This window comes from Canis lupus, chromosome 33, assembly GCF_048164855.1.
Source record: "Canis lupus baileyi chromosome 33, mCanLup2.hap1, whole genome shotgun sequence".
Lineage (NCBI taxonomy): Eukaryota > Metazoa > Chordata > Mammalia > Carnivora > Canidae > Canis > Canis lupus.
In genome coordinates this window covers 28237465-28262005 of record NC_132870.1, presented here as the reverse complement: position 1 = coordinate 28262005, position 24541 = coordinate 28237465, and the positions used below count along the sequence as shown (strand labels likewise).

The following is a 24541-nucleotide window of genomic DNA, read 5'->3' as shown; positions in this document are numbered from 1 at the left end:
ATTGCAATGCTTTCAGTCATAAGTCGCTATAACTGATGAATTGGACGGTAAGGATTAGAGATGCAGCTAACAGAAGCCATCTGTATGTGCGTAGTAATTGAATCCAGGTGAATGAATGAGTTTCCTGAATGAATCCATGAGGAACTTCTAGGACTCAGAAATGAACCTATTGCTCCAAGAGGACCACAAGATGTCAGAAACAGGTGATTGACCCAAAATGGCCAAGCAGAGTATAAAATGTCATACACATATGATTACAAGTGTGTAAAAACATATGTATGAGGAGAAAACCAGGAGATTGTGCAAAACAACCCAAACCAGCTATGTTAGGATAGTGCATTGTGGGTAATCTCATCCCCTCTCCCAAATTTCTTCAGCGTTTCATGGTTTTTACTTAAAAGGGTAAAGAGGAAGATAAAATAGAAAAGGCTAGTGCCAGGGTTAGCAGGCCCTGAAGCTGTGAAGACTGTGGGTTGGTGTTTGTTGTCAGGGGCAGTGGAGAGGACAGGAAGGTACCTGCTGGATTTGGCAGGGGTCTCATACTCATGAAGTAATGTGGGAAGGAATTGGTTGAGGGATTGAATAGAGAGTCCCATTCTTCTATCACTTGATCCTTCCACTGTTACTAGACTTACCTTCTGAAAACAAAGATGCAGTCATGTCCTGTTGGCGTTGAAGGACATATATTCCTTTGATCACACATTTATCCTCTGATTAGTGAATGCTTATTTCTCCTCCTCTGATTATAGATTGTAAGCTCCTGGGGGCAGGACCATTTTTACTGTTGTCACCTCAGGGCAGCATATCTAAAACAGCATTTCCATTCTGTCCCAAATTGGTTTCTTCCCTGCCTCATCCTGCTCTGGGGGCTGCATGGAGTCTGGATGGAAGAGGGGGCCGGTTCATAGCCAAGACTAGTGAAGAAGTGATAAAGGTTGATGTGTGCACCAGTAGTGGAGCAAGCGGAGCTGAGATGTAGGGACAGGGTGATTCACTGCACATGGAGGACGAGGGAGGGAACCGAGTCCAAGGCCCTGAGGTGGATAATGGCTCTGTGCACTCAGAGGGGGCTGGAGGAGGCCCAGAGACCAACAGGGAGGCTGGCAAGAGTAGAGACGCAGATGCCCATGCAGTGCTAGAAGGCAGCTGGGGAGTCTGTCTGGAGCTTAGGGGAGAGCTTTGGTCAGAGGACACAGATTTATGAGACACTAACATACAGCCGTGCTTGGTGCACCTCAGACATGGAGGTATGGGATGAAGAGAGGTCTGAGGGAGGGTGTATGCCTGTCTTCACTATTGCCATTGTGTGGGACCTTACTCACCAGCCTATAGATTGTGGTCTGTCAGAGGAGCCTGTCCATATCCGGGGTGGGGGGGGGGGATGTAGAGAGATAAATTAAGTATGTGAAATGGATGGTAGAATTGGTGGAAGTTTTATTTTATGTGGAAATGAGGGAACATGTTCCTCAGCAGCAGGCTTTGGTTTTGTCTTCTCCACTTGCTGTGCTCTGCCCCACCTCAATCCTGCACAGTCCTGTGGAGACTGATTTTCTGTAAAACATGACTGCATGACTGATTCACTTACAGCCTCTGTTTTGTACACAGTGTCCTTCCTAACCTGGCATTCAAAATTCTACATAATAATCTCGTGCCAGGTTTTGGATCCATCTTTGACAAAATGGATGATTCTCTGTTCCCTGGATACATCTCTGTTTTCCTGCCTTCACACTTTTTCTCACACCAACCCACTTGGTTGCAGTGCTCTTTTGACTTCTGTCCTCCACATTTCATTTGTCTTTCAGAGGTTAGTAAACAACAGCCTGTTTTTATAAATAAAGTTTTATTGAGGAACAGCCTTACTCACTGGTTATCCATTGTCTGTGGCTGTTTTACACCACTACACCAGGGTTGGCATAGTTGTAGCAGAAACCCCCGTGGCCTGCAAAGCTTAAAATAGTCACTCTGGCTCTTTATGGAAAAAGTTTGCTTTTTATGCATGGTGTCAGCAGCTTCACAGTATACCCTGTAGAAGTCAAGATTATAGAATTCCTGGGGCACCTTGATGGCTCAGTGGTTGAGCATCTGCCTTTGGCTCAGGTCATGATCATGGGGTCCTAGGATCGAGTTCCGCATTGGGCTCCCTGTGGGGAGCCTGTTTCTCCCTCTGCCTGTGTCTCTGCTTCTCTCTCTGTGTCTCTCATGAATAAATAAAATCTTAAAAAAAAAAAAAAAAAGATTCTAGAATTCCTGGTCTTTTCCCAGGAATATGGGGACAGAGAGCTAGAAAGAGATGGAAATCATAAATGTTAATATTAAATTTCAGTAATTTTGTAGATCATTTCCCATTTTCAAGCACAGTTGAAACCACGGACTTAGGTAAAACAGTCTTAGACTAAGCTATAAGGAATTATAAGTGGAAAGACAAATATTTGACACTGATAGTGGTGTGACAAAGAGGAAATCACTGTCCTTTAGAAAGAGGATGAGGGTGTGAGGCTCTAAGTATTAGTGGCCCCAGGTCCATAGTGGCCCATAATTTTTTTTCCATCCTTGCCAGCAAATTAATGAACAAAAATCTAATAGTGATGCATATTAGGTTGTGTTAGCTGGGGCAGCACCCTGGGACTGTAAGCTTCCAGTGGATCAGGTACTCTTATTACATCGTTCATCCATGTAAGTTATCTAGTGGAGAAACCAGATGGTAAGGATGAAAATACAGTCTGGAACTAACAGTTAAAGCCATTTGTGTAGTTCATTGATAAATAGTTAAGAGGGATTAAGTAGAAGTTTAGGAAAGACTTGGTAATATTGGCAAGAAAAAAATGGGCAGACTGATCAAATGGTCATTGGATTTCTGAGTAGAACTAATAAGGAAATATTTCTACTTGGAAGAAATTTTGGCAGTGAAGTCCTTTATATGCTGCTAATGTGAACTTTTACTAAGTCATCCATCTTCACTTTATCTGTTAAATGTCCAGTGTGGAGCTAGATTAATTCTTTTTGGAAAGAAAGCCTACATAGATAAATTATTAGGATCTGTGAAATATGTGTATTTTAGACCATTTATTTTACATGTTTCCTTTTGCACATCCTGTCATATAAATAATCCTGCCAAATGGTGATTTTACAAAATCAGATTTGACCTGATTGAAGTCTAGGCATGTAGTCATCATATACTTGAGATGTATCACCCAGGAGTCCTATTCAAAGCTAGACGCCTGTTCCTGATTAAGGGGGACAAAAGCTAATGAGCACAGAGCTAGCACGTTCTCATTTTGGAGATACTAGCTAAGTGTCAGTTTGTACCAGAGTGGACTTTGAGCCACCAGTAGAACAGTGGGTTCAGTTTCTTGCCAAGAATATGTAGATGTCTTATCTTTTTTTTTTTTTTTCTTTTCCTTTCTTTTCTGTTTCTTTTTTTTCTCTAAGAATTAAGGAACTTATAGAAGTGACTACAGTATGCATTTCACTATGCTGGGTATTTTATATTATCTTCATAACAATAACCTTAGTATCACCCCCATTTAAAAAATGTAGAAGGTGAAATTCAGTCCTTAAGGCCCAGAGTCCATGACTGGAAATTGGTATACTTATGATTTGAACCCATAAATAATCCTGTTCCAAAGCAATGCTTCTTTTGGTACCCTGCATGTGTCTTCTCTTTTAGAATTTGTTATCATGGAAAATTTCAAATTTACATTACTTGTAAGTAGAGATCATAGTATAATGAAGCCCTGTGTGCCTGTAGCCCAGCTCTAGTAGTTATTAACTCGTGGCTAATCTTGTTGCATCTGTACCCCACTCCCAGCCTCACCCCTGCATATGATTCTGACACAGAGCTCAAATCCCCTTTTTTCATCTAAATATTTCAGTACTTATCTCTTAAACATAGGGACTTAACAAAGGACAGCCATGGTACCACTATTGCCCCTAAGTAACAATAATAATAATAATAGTCTTAATATAATCAGATATCCATTCAGTGTTCAGATTTCTAATAATTTCATAGTAGTCACAGTTTTTTAATAGTTTGTTTGAATCGGGATCTAAATAAGGTTCACATATTGTATTTGCTTCATATGTCTTTTGTCATAATTTTTCACTTTGCTTTTTAACTTTTTATTTTGAAATAGTTTTTAAATTTACAGAAAAATTATAAGGATAGGACCAAGAACTTCCATATATTCATCCAGAATCTGTAGTTACTAATGTTATATGTTATTTGCTTTCTCGTGCTCACTCTCTTTGAAAGCTGTAGACATGATGGGATACCTCATTACCCCTTAGTATGTCCACATGCATTTCCTAAAAGTAATAGTCTCCTACCTAACCATAGTGTCCTCATCCAAGTCTGGAAAATAACATTGATATAACACAGTCTCACCTGTATATGCCATTCAGATCATGCTATTGTCCTAATAAGGTCCCTAATAGCACAACCAACAGCAGCAATCAGGTTTTTTCTTTGCTACCTTTCCTTTCTGGTTCAGGACTCAATCATGTCTTTTCTTTTCTCTTTTCTTTTCTTTTCTTTTCTTTTCTTTTCTTTTTTTCTTTTTTTCTTTTTTTAAGATTTTATTTATTCATGAGAGACACAGAGAGAGGCAGAGACACAGGCAGAGGGAGAAGCAGGCTCCATGCAGGGATCCTGATGCGGGACTCCATCCTGGGTCTCCAGGATTATGCCCTGGGCTGAAGGCAGTGCTAAACTGCTAAACCGCTGAGCCACCCGGGCTGCCCTCAGTCATGTCTTTTCATAGTCTACTTCAGTCTGGAAGGGTCATTTAGTCTTTATTATGTCGTTTATGATCTTGACATTTTTCAAGAGTCATTCTATCATTTACGTTGTTGAATGTCTGTCAGTTTGGATTTATCAGCTGTTTCCTCATGATTAGCTTCAGGCTACACATTTTTGTCAGAGATACTACTGGAAGCAGTTGTCATATTTGGTGTTTTACAATTTTGATTCGTCCTGAACTTTTGTTTTAAGGTTAACTTTCTAAAAAAGTTTGCTATTGTCTCTTGTTTAAGATTGTGTTTGCCAGGATTTTCTGCTATAAAGTTAACAAATTACTTTGTACTTACTAAAAAGTATTTTGGGGAAGAGATTTTGAAACTATAAATATCCTGTTGTTATCAAACTTATACCCACTAGTTTTAGCACATTGACGCCAGATGGTGATTTTTCTAATGTCATTCTTCCTATGTTTATTGTTGACCTTCTACCTACCAAAAGGTTGGTTTTCCCCCTTCTTTCCTTTGCTTTATTGATTTATTATTCTTTATCGACTCACAGATTCCTATTTTACTCGGTAGGTTACAGTTCATTACTATGATTATTTATGTTAGTGTTTAACTTGTCCTGGGTTGACCGTTGGGGCCAATCATAGCGTCAGACATTGGTTGCTATGTACTTTTGACATTTCCATCATTTTTTGAGCCCTTCCATTCTTGATGATACACATTCTTATGTTCTAGCACATGTTGTACTTCTCTTGCTCTAGCCTTAGAATCAGCCATTTTGCCAGTGGTATTTAGAATGTAAAATTTGTGCTTTTGTTTTGCTCGTTGTCATGGATAGTGGTTGCTTGTAGGATCTTTCAGTGGATAGAACTAAGAAATGTGCTTGTGTATACTCATACACACACTTAATGTACCAACACACACACATTTATATTTGTTCTTGTATCCTCTACATAGCTGAAAACTGTGAGCTCATGCTGATCCTTTCAGTCTTTTTTTTTTTTTTTTAAGATTTTGTTTACTTATTTACAAGAGACACAGAGGCAGAGACTTAGGCAGAAGGATAATCAGGCTCCCTGAAGGGGAGCCCAATGTGGGACTTGATTCCAGGACCCCAGGATCATGACCTAAGCTGAAGGTAGATGCTCAACCACTGAGCCAGCCAGGTGTCCCTGATCCTTTCAGTCTTAATCCAGTACCACATAGTCTATTCTGACCTTTCTCCTTTCTGTAGTTATGCCTTCCATCTCCTACAGTTGAGAATCTTAGCTCCCAAAAAACCCTGAATCCCTGGTCAAGTAGACTCCCACAAATTTCCTCCTGTGGCCGTTAGTCATCATGATAGAAGAGGATCAGAATTGAGAACAGATTGGGGAAGATGTTTGTACTATTTGGCTTAAAATTGTTAGAGAGAAGAGTATCTTCCTCTCTTCTTAGTCAGGCTTGGATGACCATGGCATGATTCTATACCAGTTGTTAGCAGGGCAATAAAATACAGAACTCTTCTAACTGGGTTGTGAACTATACTGTGAAATTTCTCTATGACCTTAAAGACCCATGCTTTCTTTTTTTTTTTTTTTTTTTTTTTTTTTTGACCCATGCTTTCTAAAAATGTCTCCCGATTCAACCCTGTGCAGGAGTAAAACCAGGGTGGTTAAGCAGAAGATACAGAGTTAACCAGTTTAATTAATCTTTGGGTAATAGCAATGGCTTTTGTAAGGGATAGTGTTGTTGCTAATCTGTAATCCAAAATCCAGACCTGGCATCACAAAACAACATGGAGTTCCAGTCAAACAAAGTAATCAGTATAAATGAGCATATTTGGATAGTAAGTAAATTTTTTAAAATATGGATTTCTTTACCTTTCTGTCTCTCTTTAATAAAGCAGTGTTTTAGGTCCTGTGGAGGGTTTGACCTGGTGTGTAATTAAGGCACAGGCCAAGAAATTATATCCATTGTAAGCACTTGGACCAGGATGTTCAGACCAGAAAGTCTGGTGGTTATTCTTGTTCACCATGAATGCAGAAAACAGTTGTTGCAAATCCGTGACCATTCTATTACACATCCACAGACATGTAAGATTTGTAAAGTAAAAACATGGCAGAAGGATAGGATAAGTTGGCCTTGGAGTAAATGGTCAAAGCAGGGCATGTTTTTTACCAGTCTCTATGGACACGTATGTTTGCTTAATCCTAGGCATCAAACTTTAAGAAGAATTACTTGTCCTTTGGAAGATAAGCTGTTAGAAATGTACTATTCTTGACTCTGGAAATTCTCTTTTCAGATGCTGTCTTTGCATTTCAATTACGCAATCCAGTGCACAATGGACATGCTCTGTTAATGCAGGATACCCATAAGCAACTTTTAGAGAGGGGCTATCGGCGCCCTGTCCTTCTCCTTCACCCTCTTGGTGGCTGGACAAAAGATGATGATGTTCCATTGATGTGGCGAATGAAGCAGCATGCTGCAGTGCTGGAGGAAGGAATCCTGAATCCTGAAACAACAGTGGTGGCCATCTTCCCATCTCCCATGATGTATGCTGGGCCAACTGAGGTAGACTGCTTTTAAGATTTTCACTGTAGCAGAGTTGAAACTATATTACTGACACAGCTAGTGTTGATTTTCCTCTGATCTGTTGATCTGTTCCAGACATTCAGCATGCCCAGAGTACTCTCATGCTCTACTACAATGTTCTTTAGAGGTGACCCCCCAAAACTAGTCTTCTTGGGAATGGGAAGACAGGGAGAGGCTTCTCTTGCTGTTATTGTGGTTCTTAGTCTCAGTTTTGTGAGGAAGGGAACATTCCCTACAGACAGAGGGAAAGGTATAGCAGAAGCACCTCTTAAAACTGTTGGCCCAGTTACAGACAGAGCTCTGATAATACCCTCTTAGCCCTTTAACAAAGTACTGTCATTCTTCCTGAGACAGACTTGGTCTGATTTTTGCTGCTTCCGAATTTTGGAAGGGCCAAAGGTATTTCAGTGGGAAAGTAAGCTTAGTACCCTTTAAAAAACATTCAAAAAATAAAAAAATAAAAAAATAAAAAATAAAAAACATTCAGAAGACATTTTTCATCTGTTCTTTTGTGAAAGACTGGAGCATAATTAGAGTCAGGAAGTAAAATTACTTCTTGATATTGGGTGTGGAGAGGGTTCCGGAGTTTTATTTAGTGGTCAAAAAATGTTTTGAGATCTTTTTATGACCATATACATATCGAAGAGGACTTACTCAGGTTTTTGCTTCAAGACAGAATAGGTATTCAAGACATATTTGTTGAATAGATGAGTAAATCAATAAATGACCTAAAAAACAGTGTGTGGGAAATTCCTAGCCAGCTTCTTGTTGAATTTTCAAGATGAAGACTGGAATGTACATTATTATTGCATTCTTTTTCAGCTCTTGAAGGGAAATGAATTTATTTAAGTTTATTTGGGAGCAAACCCTCTTAAAAAGGATCTAAATAATTTCTATGTATTCTGTGATGTCTTCCTCCAAAGAAGTTAGGGAAATCCAAGTGTGTTTGGCTATTCTTCAGGCTCAAGCCTAAACATTTTTATTGGGGCTTAGTTGTGGGTTTGTAGACTCTTAGTTCTCTTTATCCAAGAAAAACAGGGAAAGAAAAAACAATAATAAAAAAAACCTGAAAGATTAAAATTATTTGACTCTTCTCTTAGATCCAGCCTAAATAATGCATTGGAACTTCAGTGGGTAAAATTCCTCCTACTCTTCTTTGGTGGTATCACAGGTTCATGAGAAATAGGCAGGAGATCACCCTTTAAGTTTCCTAGAGACTACCACAACTTCTGTGTCAAAGAGGCGCTACATTGTTTTGGAGATAAAGTGACAAATTTTGTTTTAGTAGTTGCTCAAACTTTCCTTTGGTGCTGTTTTCATCATCATCATTTTAAAGGAATCATTTGGTCCAAAATTCCCCAGATAAAATTATAGGATGAATGGTTTTTAAAGTAGGAGTGACCCAAGTGAGTTCAGGGTCAGGAATAGGCCACCTAGAAAAGTAAAGAGATTTACCTTCCCAATTCAAGATATATCTTGTCATCTTTGTGTTTCATTTCTTACTTCCTATCTAAAAGGGGAAGAGAGATGATGTTTTAAGTAAACTAAAAATTGCTTTTAAAAAGGTGAGGATGAAAAAAATAAATTAAAAAAAAGGTAAGGATGAGAAGATAAATAATAAAAATAGATGGCTCTGGTAAAACAGATTATGCTTTCTTGAGAGAACACCACAAAGGATTAAAGCATGCTGTTTTGTCTACATTGCAAAGATTCTTATATTTTCTAATTTCAGAACCAGGTATGTTTCTTAAGAAAGATTCAAAGGTGGGGATGCCTGGGTGGTTCAGTCGGTTAAGCATCTACCTTCAGCTCAGGGCATGATCTTAAGTCCTGGGATGGAACCTGAGCGCCCTGTCTGAGCCGGATGTCGGGCTCCCTGCTCAGTGGGGAGTCTGTCTCTCTCCCTATGCCCCTCCCCCTGCTTATGTGCATGCTCTCTCTCACTTGCTTGCTCTCTCTCAAATAAATAAAATCTTTAAAAAAAATTCAAAGGTGAAGATACGTAATGGTGCCTTTGGAGTGCATTTTGGCTTCCTGGAAAGCTGTGTTCTTTGCAAGCATAGCTGACTAGTTGGTGAGCAGGCCACAGCAAACCCTTCCTTGGTGTGAGATTTGATGCCTGTTGCTGCCCCCCAGGACATGGTCTGGTGAACACAATACAAGTCTGCTGTCAAGGAGTCAAAGCGTGGTTCCAGTTTGCCCCTCCCACTGGTTTGTGATCTCAGATTCGGCTTCTTTAAATTTCTTTGAGTTATGTTTAAGTGCACGATAAATGGTTATTTAACTGGTGCACAAGGAGACTGAACTAAATATTCCTGAAAGGTCTGTTCCAGGGCATTTTCTAATTAGTCTTACTTTCTTTTAACTTCATTTTTAAGTATAGTATATGTGGGGAACAGTACGTATTTCATAGATGAATGGCTAAGTGGATTTTTCCCACTTGAACAATCATATAACCAGCATCCAGTCTTTAAAAAAAAAACAAAAAAAAAAAAACTTCATCCTAGAAGCTGTCCTTCCTGTCCTATTTCCTCCATATTCTCCCCCAGTGGTCACCAGTATGCTCACTTCTCACATCATGGATCCAGTTTGCTTGTGCCAAAGTTTGGATACTCTGGGCAGCAGACGCTGAGAGCAAGATTAGAGTTCAGGAAATTTATTAGAGCCTTTGGGATCAATGCTTGTGGAAAAAGAGAGGAAGGGAGTGGGACTGGGCAGAGGAAAAGTTAAGCTGTGATTCAGTCTTGGAGAAGCCTTAGTTGACCCTTCATGGAGTTCTGGAAAGGCCCTCAGAAATGTTACATGTTACACAAGAAATAGGCATTTTTGCCCCCATGTCGACCATGATTGGCTGCCCAGGGAAGGGGCATGACCTTGGGCATTGCTGCTCTTTTCCACAGAGGCAGTTTCTGAAGAGGGCTGACAGCTGCTGGCTGTGTGCTGGCAGCTCTCCTAGAGACTGAGGAATAGTCCTTTTTCCCTGGGGGGACCTGAGTGTTGTATCAGTGTCCAGCCCAGCCTTTTTATAACTGAAATCATACAGTATATGCTTTTTTTGTGTCTGGCTTCTTTCACTTTACATTGTTTCTGGAACTCAGCCTCTTGTGTATAGTTATCGTAGTTGGTCATACTCCGTACTGCCGTGTGTTCATCATGTGACTATACCAAATACCGTTGGTGAGTGTGTGGCAGTTTCCAGTGCTTCGCTAGTAAGGAAAGTGCTGGTATGATTTTAGTGCATATCTTTTCGTGGACATTTGTGTTGGTGTTTACTTAGGGGTAGCATTGCTGGGTTATGAGGTATGCATTTGTTGAGTTTTGGTAAGTGCTGTCATTGGATTTTCTAATGTGGTTTCACCATTTTACTCTTCCAAGTGAGAAAATAAGTATTTCCTCACTTATACTTGATTATCTATCTATCTATGTATCTATTTTTCATCTTTTTATTTATTTATTAAGAGAGAGTGCATGTGCTTATGAGTTACGGAGGGGTGGAGGGTGAGGGAGAGTCTCAAGCCAATTCCACATTAGGTGTGGAGCCCAACACGAGACTTGATCTCACCACCCTGAGATTGTGACTTGAGTGGAAACCAAGAGTCCAACACTTAATGAGCTGTGCCACCTGGGTACCCCTTTATTATCTTTTTCAATTCAGCCAGTTTGGTCCTTGAGCCTGACTATTTAGCCATGCATTTTACAATAATTTACTATTTCTTAACCAACCTCAAAAATGTTGTTACTGAACCAATTTCACTGAAGAGGAAGTGGAGAAACAGTAAATGAGTTGTATTTATATGTAGTGATTGAGAAATAGAATATAATAATAGCTCATTTTCATTGAGTTTTTACTGTATCTGCCCAGCAATATTTCAAGGGTTTTTACATACATTAGCCAACTTCATCCTTACAATAACACTAAGAGAGTAGGTATGATTATGATTCTCAGTTTACAGATGAGGAAACAGAAGTAGATCTGTTAAAAAAACTTGTTTCAGATCACAGAGTAGTCTAGATAGTTTGGCTATGGGGCCATGTACTATAACTTCCACAGAATATTTTTTTATCTTGCGGTATATTATATAAATAGGTTTTAAAATAAGTGGCGACATGTTTTGAAAATAGACTGGAAATAAATTCTTAAAATATCCTATAGGAGTTCCAAAATAGTGAGGTAGGATGGCCCTGGCTGGCATTCATTAGAGGAGGAACCTCTGTACAGTGGCTTTCAAACTTTTATTTTATTACAGCCTAGAATTGTGCATTGTGATACTCTTTGTTCATCTGTATTCTTGGTCTTTGTATTCTTATGATACCTGCCTCATGGTATTAGTAATACCTGCCAGTGTTTTATTATGAGGGGTAGATAGGATGATGTAAATCATTTAACACATTGCCTAGTTGGTAGCAGAACATAGTGATGAATATCAACTGCTTTTACTAAAAAACAATAACAAACCACTTTGCTACAAGTTCTCAACACCCTTGGGGTTCTGTCCCCACATCAGGGGAGCTGCCTACACCTTAGGACTCTTGTTGTCTGTGTGAAGTTTCAGAATTTCAGCTTTGGCAGAGAGCCTGTGATGACCTCCTGAACAGACTTCATGTCAGAGCATGCATCCTTTGATTTGGAATGTCCTTAGGTGTTTGAGATAATATATAAAGAACATGAGAATAACCACCTTTTGAGTACTTGGGAATGTGTCTGTCACAAACTGAGTAGATTCTTTGCCTACATTGTATAACCTCATCCCCACAACAACTCAGTGAGACAGCTGTAATCCCTTTTTATAGAGGTTATTGAAGTTCAGAGAGGCCAGGTCACAATGGTGGTTCATCAGAGAACATCAGAGCTGGGCAGTAAAGTGGTAAAAGCAGATTTTATTCAGGAACTGTCACAGTGGGGGAAAAGAGACCTCAAGGTAAAACTGGGTTCAGTTCTGAATAGGATGTAGACAAGTGGGGATTGATAGCCAGTGGGCAGAGTGGGTGGTGGTGAGTGCTCAGTGGATAGAAAATCAACAGGCAGAAAACATCAGAAATTACAGGCAAAAGATGGTTGTGGTTAAACAGACCTCATAAAGGGACACCTGGGTGGCTCAGTGGTTGAGCATCTGCCTTCGGCTCAGGTGGTGATCCTGGGGTCCTGGGATCGAGTCCTGCATCGGGCTCCCCGCAGGGAGCCTGCTTCTCCCCCTGCCTATGTCTTTGCCTCTGTCTGTGACTCTCATGAATAAATAAATAAAATCTTAAAAAACAAAAGACCTCACAGGATTCTTGCTGAAAGCAAGCCAGCTGATCAGATATCACTTTGGGGTGGTGGGTGGTGAAGAATTTGATCACATGTTTTGAGGATTGGGAGTTTCTGTGAACCTGACTTAGCAAGAGTTTTGCTAAAACTGGCTAACACAGGGCCTACATGGATGGACACTGAAGGTCGAGACTTCAAGGGCTTGGAGGAGTTCTCACTAGAAGTCGAGCTTCACCAGTATGACTGCAGAGCTGGGACTGAAACTCAGGCCAGTCTGACTCCGTGGCCTGCTCTTCTTTTCTCCAGGGCTCCTTGCTGCCTGGAAATCTCTAAGGGGCCTGTGCTTTGGCAGTGCGTGGGAGGGCAAGGAAGTCAGGGGGCTGCACAGAGCACTCAGGTTTTGTGAAAAGGTATGAAAACACCTTGAAGTTGTATCGGCCTCTAGGTGTCTATCTGGAGTCTCAGATAGGAGCTGAGAGGTGTGGTTCTTGTCAGAAAGCACTGGATCTGGTACCTGAGCAAAAGGCAGTTTTTAACTTCTGAACTTTTAAAGAACAAACTAGAATTTCTTATAAACATCTCCGCATTTTAAACCCTTAAAAATGTTTTACTGATTTATGATCTGGCAGGATGTAAACTGTTAGATTGAATGGCTTGTGAAAACTATCCATTTCTTCTTCTCAAGTGCCCCCCTTGAGTGTTAGACTTATTTGGCTTATTCACAGCTTTAAGTGAAGAATTTTTTTGTAATTAAAAAAACATTCATTTTTGTAGCTTTTCCAGTGACATCAGGAAAAAGTCTGCCAGTGATACTTGTTTGCCAACTAATAATAATAAAATAAAAAACAATGACTCTCCTTTAATCATTTTCTGTAGGTCATTTAGAAGGCATTGGTACCAGATTTGTTTCCCTAGCACAAATACTTTTCAGAGCAATGAGCAGCTGTTAAGCCTGTCTGGTTATCAACAGGATGTCCCTGATTTTCCAGTCTGTATAATTTTAATAGCTTGATTCCTAAATTCCATTTTAGGAATTGGGTGGGTGGGGGACGGGACGCATGTGGAGGGAGAGTTACTTTTTAATGCCAAAAAGGTGTTATATGTGTACATTTTCATTTTTGTGAAATATTCATTGACTATAGGAAATTGTGGTTGTCCCTTCTCACAAAATACTAAATCTGTTTTTGTAAAGTATAAATAATGCGTGAAAGTGCTGAAAGTACGATGTATTTTGGAATGTGAGTATGTGCAACTAACAGCTTTATCTGTTGGTTAAGACATGTTATTAAGGATAACCAGCTGAATTTTGGAGGAAACATATAGTTGGAGGTAAGGATTTCTCTTTATCCTGAAAGTTATCCATGCATTAGTAAATGACTCCTTAATAGAAACTGTTTCTGTGCAAATGAGCAGGTTCCCTACACCGGGACAGTAGGAATATATTGCCTCGTGGATGCCAGTGTATTTAGTTTGTGTTTTGTACCAGTATCTGCAGCTTAAATAGGATGTCTGTTAGGATTTAAATCTGTTCCTCCCTGTAAGCATTTCTGAGAATTCCAACCAACCTACAGAGACATTTCTTCTGGAGATTTAAGCCTAATTATTAGGAGCCATAGACTCCCCAGTTTTAATTGTAAACTTTGATCTTTGCAGTCTGATGATTTTGTCTTCTCATTTATATTATTCATGTTTCTGGAGTAGTGCGACATAGGCTCTTATCCAGGATCTTTAGGGTTACATATTACCTAATTCTCCTGGGATATAAAGCACATTAATATTTCTGTGGCACAGTGAATGATTTTTCACACCAAGTGGGATCAGTAGAGCCCATAACAAACTCTGTGTCACTTTTGATCAGGTTTTGTTACTAAATTACTTTTAAAAACTAGATAGATGGAGGTTTTTCAATTTCAGATGCGTGCATTACCTAATTGTGGTAATTTCACAAAATGTACATATATCGTATTGTATACATTAAACTCAGACAATGTCATATGTCAATTATATCTCAAAGCTGGAAAAATTCAGATTTCAGGTTTTTGGATAAGCAGTTGTGGGTCTGTATACAGAAACATTTAGAATCTGTTGGTGTATTTTGAAAATAATTTTGGGGATCTGAGTAGTCTGATATTTTATATATTTTTAGCTTATATATAGTTTCTTGATAACCAAAATTATTAATTTAATTCAGAAACATTAGATTTTGCAGATGTTTTAGGATGCTTTTTATGGGGGGAAAAATCCCCTTTTTTTCCTCCTGGTTTCTTTCTACTCCACATCTGTTTTTATTTCTTAGTGAGGGAGCATCATGGTCTAGTATGGTCTGTTAGTACAGTTTTTATGCAGTTAGGTAGTCTATACTGTTTCTTCCCTAAGTGTAGTGCTAACCAGAATTTGTCCTCCTGACATCCTGTCTTTCTGTAGGGCCTGACACAGTGTAAGGGACTCAGTAAGACTAGGTATGCATGGATTTGGGGGTTGATGATACCCAGGAATAATGTTTTCTCAGTTTGTCATTTTGTATCTTCGACATGTTACTGAAACTCCAAGTCTCCATTTTCTTATTTTGAAAAAGGAATAGTAACTGATCAATTTGCTGTAAACATTAAATGAGAAAATATTTATAAAACATTTTGTACAATGACTAGCATATTAGGAGGAGCTCAGTAATTGGTATCTATTTTGATCTTCTCTCACCTTGGTAAAGGACTTCATGAAATGTTTTCCACTGCCATACCACCTTTGAGTCCTTAAAATAATAATAGGTGAGAGGGTGGAGAGGCAGAAGAAAATCAAGTACTTCTGTCTTTTATCAAAAGCAAGTTTGGGGGCCCCTGGGCTTGAGAGGCAGGAGTGAGATGGGCCATGGTGGATTTATCCTCTTTTCCCGATTGTCTCGCTCTGCAAAGCTGGGCTCAGCCAGAGGATCATAATTTATAAGAATAAAATAAGTTTGGTTGCTGATGGCTCTGAACAAATACATCTCCTGCATTTCAGTTGTGTTATTTCAAAGACTCAAACAATTGAGGTTCCTTGGAAATAAAGGGAATCTTTGGGAAAACTTGTAATTTGAATGTCACATCTCAGTTTCTTGATTTGCAGAATGAAGGCTTTGGATTCCACGGTCTAAACTCTTAGGATTTGTGATGAGAGTAATTGTAAATTGTAAATCTCTTCTACAAGCTGCAGAATGAAACTTCTAAGTCAAATTTGTGATTTTTGGATTGCACATTGGAAATGTGACTCTTGTGAGGACTAGATACTATTCAGTACCCATATAGAGTAATAGAAATTGGTAGAAGCATTCAGAGTACTAGTTGCACAATTAGGATCAAAAGCTATAAGAACCCAGAATCTAATAATGGGAAAGATGAACCTCCTTTTTCATTTGCCTCTCTAGATTTTCCCAGTCACTTAAAGACTTTAAAATGACTCCTACTGCTAGAGTTAGGAGGCAGGCCATTATGATTTGGGAATTTCAAGAAAATAGATTAATATTAGAAGGATGTAATAGTGTACAAAGAAGAGAGAAGGTTATTTTGACATGGAATTCGTGAGATGAATGAATGTAAAGAGTTTTTACCCAACAAAAATAGGTCATGGATTTTACTTTATAAAGAATTTCTGTACTATTAAAATAAGTACACTTTTGATAGTTTGGAAAGGAAAATTTGCACATTTATGTAAGAAAATGGTTTCTGTGCCTAACATTCTTTTGTAAACCAGTTGAGTATTTGAGTTTTGCCATATGGAATGTTGACTTTAATAAAATTTATTACACTTATAAAAAAGCAAATTTCAGAGTGAATATATAAAGAAATAGGTTACCTAAGTTGGACTTAAATTGTTTCATTTGTTATCCTCAGTTCTTTTTTTCTTTTTTCTTTTTTTTTAAAGCAAGAGTGTACAAGCGGGAGTTGGGCGAAGAGGAAGAAGGAGCAGGAGGAGAGAGAGAATCCCAAGCAGGCTTTAAGCATGGAGTCCAAAATGAGACTTGATCTCATGACCCTGAGATCGTGACCCAAGCCCAAATCAAGAGTTTTGGCTCTTAATTAAATATCAGTATTTTCGATTAAGAAAAATTGAAGAAATATACTTCATCTGCCAGGCTTCTAGGATAGTGGAATTTCTCAACTGGGGCAGGAGAGGATGGTGTAGTAGTCATGGTATTATATGTAAATAATATAGTGCAGTTACATATTTTTATAATGTAGTTTTAAATTTGGAAAGTGTGTTTATTTTTTTGTTTCAGAAACTGCTAAAAATAAAATTTACCAAAATCTTTGCCAGGTTCAGGAGTAGAGGGATAGATGATGAATATCATTTTTTTAATGGAGTCAGGGAGCAAATGAGACTTTGTTTATCAAAAGAGATGTCAATTAAAGATAGGTAAGAGAAAAACAAGTAAGATACTCTTCTAGGTAAGATGGCTATATTGCGACAAATCAAGAGCAATTCTAATTTTAAGGAACTAAACAAATACCTATTTTAACTATAGTAATTGATTCTGAGTATACCATATTCTGTGTAACATTTTGATTAGACAATTCTCAAACCTGATTTGAAAGTGAAGTGAGATAATTGTTGAACCCTAATGTTAGAATTTGAACAGGGGAAGTTTAAAGAATTACTAAACTTCAATAGAGAGTAATCATAAAAATGTGAAGTGAACTCAAAGGGTACCCTAGGTTTGAAGGAGATTACTAAAGGAAAGATAAACTTGGAGAAGAGATCCCCCTCACTAAGACTGGGCTATAGATGTCATTGAAAAAGGCATGGTTTCATCCCAACCAGATGGTGGATAAATTCAGTGGACTGTCTGGGCTCACAGAAACCAGAAAGTAGGAAACACCTCTCTGGTGAACAGGCTAGCTGAGGCTGACAGACTAGTGCTCAGGGTGGGTCAGGGTATCGGGAGGGAGCCCGCTTGCTGCCAGAGCAGTGCAGAGTGTGATCCCTATATTGAGGTGAATGCAGGAAACAGCCCTCTGGAACACAGGTGAGCACAGGCTGGTGGGTGTATCAGTGTCTACACTAGGAAGGTAGCAGTGAGTGGTCATTGGGCTCAGGCTAGGTCTTTGGGGTCATTGAAGGCTTGTGCACTTTGGGCTTGTCCATGGACCAGAGTGCCACTCAGTATCCCTATACACAGTCACCTTTGATGCTCCCTTCCTCCTATAATGTCCCTATGATGCCCTCTACTGATAAAACTTAACATTGTGCTCACTATAAGGGAGAAATGCTTAAAGAGTTCAGTCCATTATCTCAGATCAAGTACTGAAGGGTGAATTTAAGATTGATAGATCTCTCTGATAGATTGATAATTGGCACAAAAAGCTATAGAGTGGTGGGTCACTTGGGTTGCTCTGTCAGTCAACTGTTGGACTCTTGGCTTGGGTTGTGATTTCAGGGTCATTGGATTGAGCCCCACATGGGGCTCAGGGCTCAGTAGGGAGTCTGCTTGGGATCTTCTCCTCTGCTCCCCATCCCCATGTGCTCTCTTATGCTCTCTCTTCTTCTCAAATAAATAAAAATAAATCTTACCAAAGGAGAAAAAGAAAAAAAAGCTATAAAGTGACATGCCCAAAAAGGAAAAAAGTAAATCTCAAAAAAATGAGAGGTGCCAGTAAATTATCTGCCATCTAGAATGAAGCCATTGATACTCTAAAGAAAAACAATACAATTCATACTCCTTGGAAGAAAACATGCACAGATCTACCATACAATAACAAATAATTAAAATATAAAGAAGCAGAAAAGTGTGACCTATAATCCAGAATAAAAGTGCTAGAAACATACCTTGAGATAATGCGGATGTAGGAATTAGCAATTCAGAGCATTAAAGCTTCTTAAAAGCGAATATGGTTATAGATGAAGAATCTCAAAAAAATGGAAACTATGTAAAGAAGAATCAAATAGAAATTCAAGAACTAAGGTGGATCTGAAATGAAAACATCTATTGGATGGACATAAATACAGACTGGAGTTGGCAGAAGGAAAGGTCAGTGAGCAAGAAGTCAAAACAAAATTATTTGAAATTATTGGCAAAAAAAAAAATATAGGGGGAAAAATGAGCAGAGCCTCAGTGACCTGTGGGTAATATCAAGCCATCTAACATATGTATAATTGGAGTTCTGAAAGAAGGAGAGAGAGAAAAAATATGGCAGAAGAGGTTTTTTGAAAAAAAAATGTTGGTTAAAAGTTTTCCAAACTTGGTGGAAAATGTCCACCTACAAATTGAAGAAGCCTAATAAATCTTAGAATAAATCCAAAGAAAACCACACTTAAGCACAAGCAGTCTATCTGCTGAAATTTCATAATATAAAGAGGACCCTTTAAAAGCAAAGCAATAGAGACCCTGGGTGGCTCAGTTGGTTAAGTGATTGTCTGACTCTTGGTTTCAGCTCAGGTCATGATCTTAGTTTAGGGTTATGAGATGAGCACCCCTTTTGAGCTCTGTGCTCAGTGTGGAGTCTGCTTGCCCCTCCCCCCCCACCACCTGCTTGCACACTTTCTCTGTCTCTCTCTCTCTCTAAAATAAATAATCTTAAAAAATTATCTCTCTAAAATAAATAGATGATGGAGAGAAGGAAGAAGAGGGAACAGTAGGGAAATAGTAGGAATGATGACTGTTTTCTTAGGAACAATATGAACCAGAAACAATGGACTGACCTCTATAAGAGAAAAACAAAAATGTCTGTTAATCTAGAATTCTATATTCAAGGAAAAATGAAGGTGAAGTCAAGACATTTTCAGATAAATGAGAGTTGAGAATTTTATTAGGAAAATGTTTTAAAGAAATCCTTCAGCCGACTTCCTCAGAGGTCCTATTATTTGCTCAGATGCCCATACTGTATGGCTATATGACTGTATGGCAAGGAAGGCTGCAAAAACAAGGCGCTGGCATTTTCATTCTCTAGACTGAGGTTTCTGTCATCAAGAAATAGATCAGGGCAAAGAAAAATCAGTTGCTGTAAAGACATCTAGCTCTATTTGCCACATAGGAGTTAAATTACTTTTGTAATTAGAAAAAAAGCCAATCTTATTTGGCAGACAGATTCAAGTAAAGCAGAATATAAGTCTCTTCTTAGGTTGGCTACTTACGGATTCTTGACTCTATAGGAAACCTGTAGACATCACCTAACATTCCTTCTTCATATGCATTCAGTATTCCAAACATGCATGACATGTTTGGAATAACAAGATAATACATCTTGGCCTTTGTGCTGGAGGGATAAACAGACAGCTTTCAGGGTTTTACTGACCATGTTCTGAGCAGCATGTCATGTTTTTCATAGAGCAACTGAATTTTCTTTAGAAACACTGGCTAGGAAGCAATTAAATGCAACTGGAACTGTCTGGACTTTCTCATAGAGTAATAGTAACAGTGGCAATATTTGTGACTGTCCTTTGTTGAGCGCCATGTGCTATCTTGAGTGTTTTCAAATCTCCTGTCGATCTTATGGGTTAAACATTATCTTTGTCATTTTTACAAATTTGGAAACTGAGGCTTCTATTAGGAAAGTGACTAAGGCATTCTATCATTAAGGGGCAAAACCAGGATTTAAATCTAGAACAGTCTGTTTCTAAAGCCTGAGTTCCTAAACCAGATACAGGATGGCTATGGGCTGACTTGCATTCATTCTCTTGAAAGCACGTTACCTTTTCAGTCGGTTTTAAGTTGATTCACACCAGGCGTTCTTGGAAAAGTTACTACATGTGATTTGCTTATTCTAGTTGCTAGTTTTAAAAGTATTGTCAGAGGGAAACCACTCAGTAACATGTAAATTGAAATTATTCGGTCACTTGCAGGAGAATGTTGACTCATCCATGTTTGTTGTGTTTAATTCCTCATTGAACCTCTAGAATAAATCAAGGAGGCAATTAAATTTTTGGGTTATTTTACAAGTCAAAATTAGAACTGGCCTCTGCTGGTTACTTTGTGATCCTGTAAGGTACTAATTTTTCCGGCTTCAGTTTTTTCTCCTTTTAAAAGGGTGGAGGGGGTTGGATTAAATGATCTGATCTTCCTTACATATTAAAATTAGCCATACATCCCTGGCTCATTGGCCATTTGGTACTTGAATGATTTTAAGTATCTAACATAAATATTTAATGAGCAAAGTAAGTTCACCTAAATTCAGAGAACTTAGATTGCCCTTTTTACTTGTCAGAGTTAGATTTAAAAATTTAAAAATTTAGGTGAACTTACTTTGCTCATTAAATATTTATGTTAGATACTTAAAATCATTCAAGTACCAAATGGCCAATGAGCCAGGGATGTATGGCTAATTTTAATATGTAAGGAAGATCAGATCATTTAATCCAACCCCCTCCACCCTTTTACCCAAAGATATAGATGCAATGAAACGCAGGGACACCTGCACCCCGATGTTTATAGCAGCAATGGCCACAATAGCCAAGCTGTGGAAGGAGCCTCGGTGTCCATTGAAAGAAGATGTGGTTTATATATACAATAGAATATTACTCAGCTATTAGAAATGACAAATACCCACCATTTGCTTCAACGTGGATGGAACTGGAGGGTATTATGCGGAGTGAAATAAGTCAATTGGAGAAGGACAAACATTATATGTTCTCATTCATTTGGGGAATATAAATAATAGTGAAAGGGAATGTAAGGGAAGGGAGAAGAAATGTGTGGGAAATATCAGAAAGGGAGACCGAACGTAAAGACGGCTAACTCTGGGAAATGAACTAGGGGTGGTAGAAGGGGAGGAGGGCGGGGGGTGGGAGTGAATGGGTAATGGGCACTGGGGGTTATTCTGTATGTTGGTAAATTGAACACCAATAAAAAATAAATTAGAAAAAAAAAGAAAAAAATAAATCTAACTCTGTAAGCAGTAGCTAATTTGTATGAGGCCGAAATGATAATCCACTTAAGTTGCAGAATTGTCGGTTGACTCTTGATAAAAATCTGAGTCTGGGGTCAGCCCGTGTGGCTCAGCGGTTTAGCGCTTGCCTTCCACCCAGGGCATAATCCTGGAGACCTGGGATCAAGACGCACGTCAGGCTCCCTGCATGGAGTTTGCTTCTCTCTCTGCCTGTGTCTCTGCCTCTCTCTCTCTCTCTCTCTCTCTCTCTCTCTCTCTCTCTCAATCCCTCCCTTCCCCCCCCCCCGTGTCTCTCATGAATAAATAAATCTTAAAAAAAAATCTGAGTCTGGTCTAGCAAAGGTCTTATGTATCTACAGTGAAGGGGCAGAGTGGATGAGAAGAATTTTCATGAAGTGCTGAATCTCAGAGTGATTAGAGGAAGAGGTGGCATGTATGAGGCATAAAAGTATTTTATCATTGTGTTTTGCCATCTAACCTACTGAACATGATAAGTTAGCCTAGCCTACCTTAAATGTGCAGAGCACTCATGTTAGCACAGTTGGGCGAAATCATCTAACACAACCTCTTTTATAATGAAGTATTGAATAATATCATTGAATGCTGTACTGAATGTGAAAAACAAAGTGGTTTTACAGGTGCAGAATGGTAGTAAATGTGTGGATTGTTTACCTTCGTGATTGCACGACTGATTAGGAAGTGTGGCTCACTGCACCTGCCCAGCATCATGAGAGAGGATTCTACTGCATATTGCATGCCTGGGAAAATACCAGAATTCAAAATTAGAGAAATAGTTTCTACTGAATGTGTATACTTTTGCACCATCATAAAGTTGGGGACTATAAATTTGGGGGCTACCTGTATACATGCATTTATTATCTGTTTATTACTTCTAGATACTGGCATAAAAGCATAGTTATTGGATATGAAAATTTTCCATTCTAGGTCCAGTGGCATTGCAGAGCACGGATGGTTGCCGGAGCCAATTTTTACATTGTTGGACGAGACCCTGCTGGTATGCCTCATCCAGAAACAGGGAAGGATCTTTATGAGCCAACTCATGGTGCTAAAGTGCTGACAATGGCCCCTGGCCTAATTACCTTGGAAATAGTTCCCTTTCGAGTTGCAGCTTACAACAAGAAAAAGAAGCGTATGGACTACTATGACTCTGAACAGTAAGTTTTATATTCACAAATCTATGAAACACCTTGTGATCTAAGCTGCTCCTGGGATATATCACCATGTTGTCCCAGCTTTGCAATAACTTTCTGATGGCAGGCTTTGTTGTACCCATTTCAGAGAAAGACCCAACCTAGGGACTAACTTCTCAATATTCCAGCAGTTAGAAGCAGAAATAAAAAGTAAATCTGATTTCGTGGTTCATGATTTCAGGAATTTTGTTGCAGAGTTCTTAAGGGCAGTATTGACATTTCTGTGTCTGTCATTTACTGTGTGTTATAGAGCACTAAGTCCAGAGACTTAGTGATGATTACTCTGGTAAGCCCAGAAAATTTATGTAGTGAGAGAGAATTTAATATTTGTGAAATCACTATGTGATAGGCATTCTCCTACTTGCTTTATAGGTATTAATTATTCCTCACACTAATCCTATGGTATTGCTATTAGCCTCATTTTATAGATTAGTGGTAAGCTGAGACATACTCAGTTCAGTAACTTGTATAAAGCCACAGAGCAGTAAATGGCAGCCCAGCAGTTGAAGCCAAGCAGTGTAGCTCCAGAGCCTGTGCTGTTGACTACTAAGAGTGCAACTTCTGGGCACCTGGGTGGCTCCGTCGGTTGAGCATCTGCCTTTGGCTCAGGTCGTGATCTCAGAGTCCTGGGATGGAGCTCTGCTAAGTGGGGAGTCTGCTGCTCGCTCTCCCTCTGCCCCTGCCCCCGCAGCTCATTCTCTCTCAACACACACACACACACACACACACACACACACACACACACACAGTCTCTCTCTCTCTCTCTCTCAAATAAATAAAATATTTTAAAATAAAAGTACAACTTATTCAAAAATTTTAGGAGCGAAAATGAACAAACTTTTAGTACAGATTATTGGTAGTATGAACATGTATCTGTTGTATTGATTTTTATGTATCAATAATATCAATCTAAATTTAGAGTGGCAGTGTAAAGCTCTAGAATAGGAAGTTATGGGTTCTAGGCCTGTCCTTGCTTTGTGACTAGAGAGCCCTGTGCCTCTGGCCTTGTTTCTTTTCTAAAATGATGGCAGAGTTTGGCTCAGGTCATGATCCCAGAATTCTGGGATCGAGTTCTGCATTGGGCTCCCTGCTCAGTGGGGAGCTTGCTTCTCCCTCTCCCTCTCTCTTGTCAAATAAATAAAATCTTAAAAAAAATAATAATAATAATGGCAGTGGAAGAGTTGATTCCATCCTAACTTAAAATCTGTAGTTACTTCCATGATCCTGTAGCATCGTTATTTTTATATGTTAGCAGATACTTGTTTTGTTGATGCTTTTTTAGTACAATGTACATCTCCTTATTTAGTACATCTATTTCTTTTGTACAAATCACAGTTCATGTTCAGCAAGTAAAACACAAGTATTTTTTGTGTTTTCTTACATTTACCTCTCCTGACAGGTGCTAACTGAAAATCAGCCATGGTCTAATAACCTTTAATCTGAGAGCCTCATCCATTCTTCTTTGATACTTTACAGTTAATTCTGTGTTCAGAAATAATGCTGATTCTGACCCTGTGTCCTCATTTGGTGTGGCCCATTTTGTAATGGTGAGGACAAGAAAGAAAAAGAAACATTGTAAAGATCAAAACAATTTCTTGTTTCTAAAAGCGACATAAAGTTCTGTGTTATTTGATTTCTTTCTTTGTGATAAATGATAAGCTGGGTAAAGAAATACTATTTTTATATTGGCTTCCCATTTAATGATCTGAATAATTCTGGAGAAAAACAAATGCATAATTTTCGGCAATAGCAGGCTTTTAAGAGTGACGACCAATAGCTAAAATACAGGAAAATCTTACGAGTCAATGAACAGAAGAGGCTTATATAACTGATGCAGGCAACTCCTACCTATACTCTGTGGCCTAGGTGTGGAATTCAAGACAGGAGCTATTCTAAACTTATTTTCTGAA

General features: G+C 38.8%; 1 protein-coding gene across 2 annotated transcripts in view; it reads left to right on the top strand.

Moving 5' to 3' along the window:
* PAPSS1 (3'-phosphoadenosine 5'-phosphosulfate synthase 1) overlaps positions 1–24541 on the top strand; it is a 98673-nt gene that overhangs the window by 61957 nt on the left and 12175 nt on the right. For both annotated transcript variants that reach the window (XM_072809918.1, XM_072809917.1), the window contains 2 exons: positions 7028–7296; positions 22366–22595. In XM_072809918.1, the coding sequence (XP_072666019.1) occupies positions 7028–7296; positions 22366–22595 (499 nt within the window). The remainder of the gene's footprint in view (positions 1–7027; positions 7297–22365; positions 22596–24541) is intronic.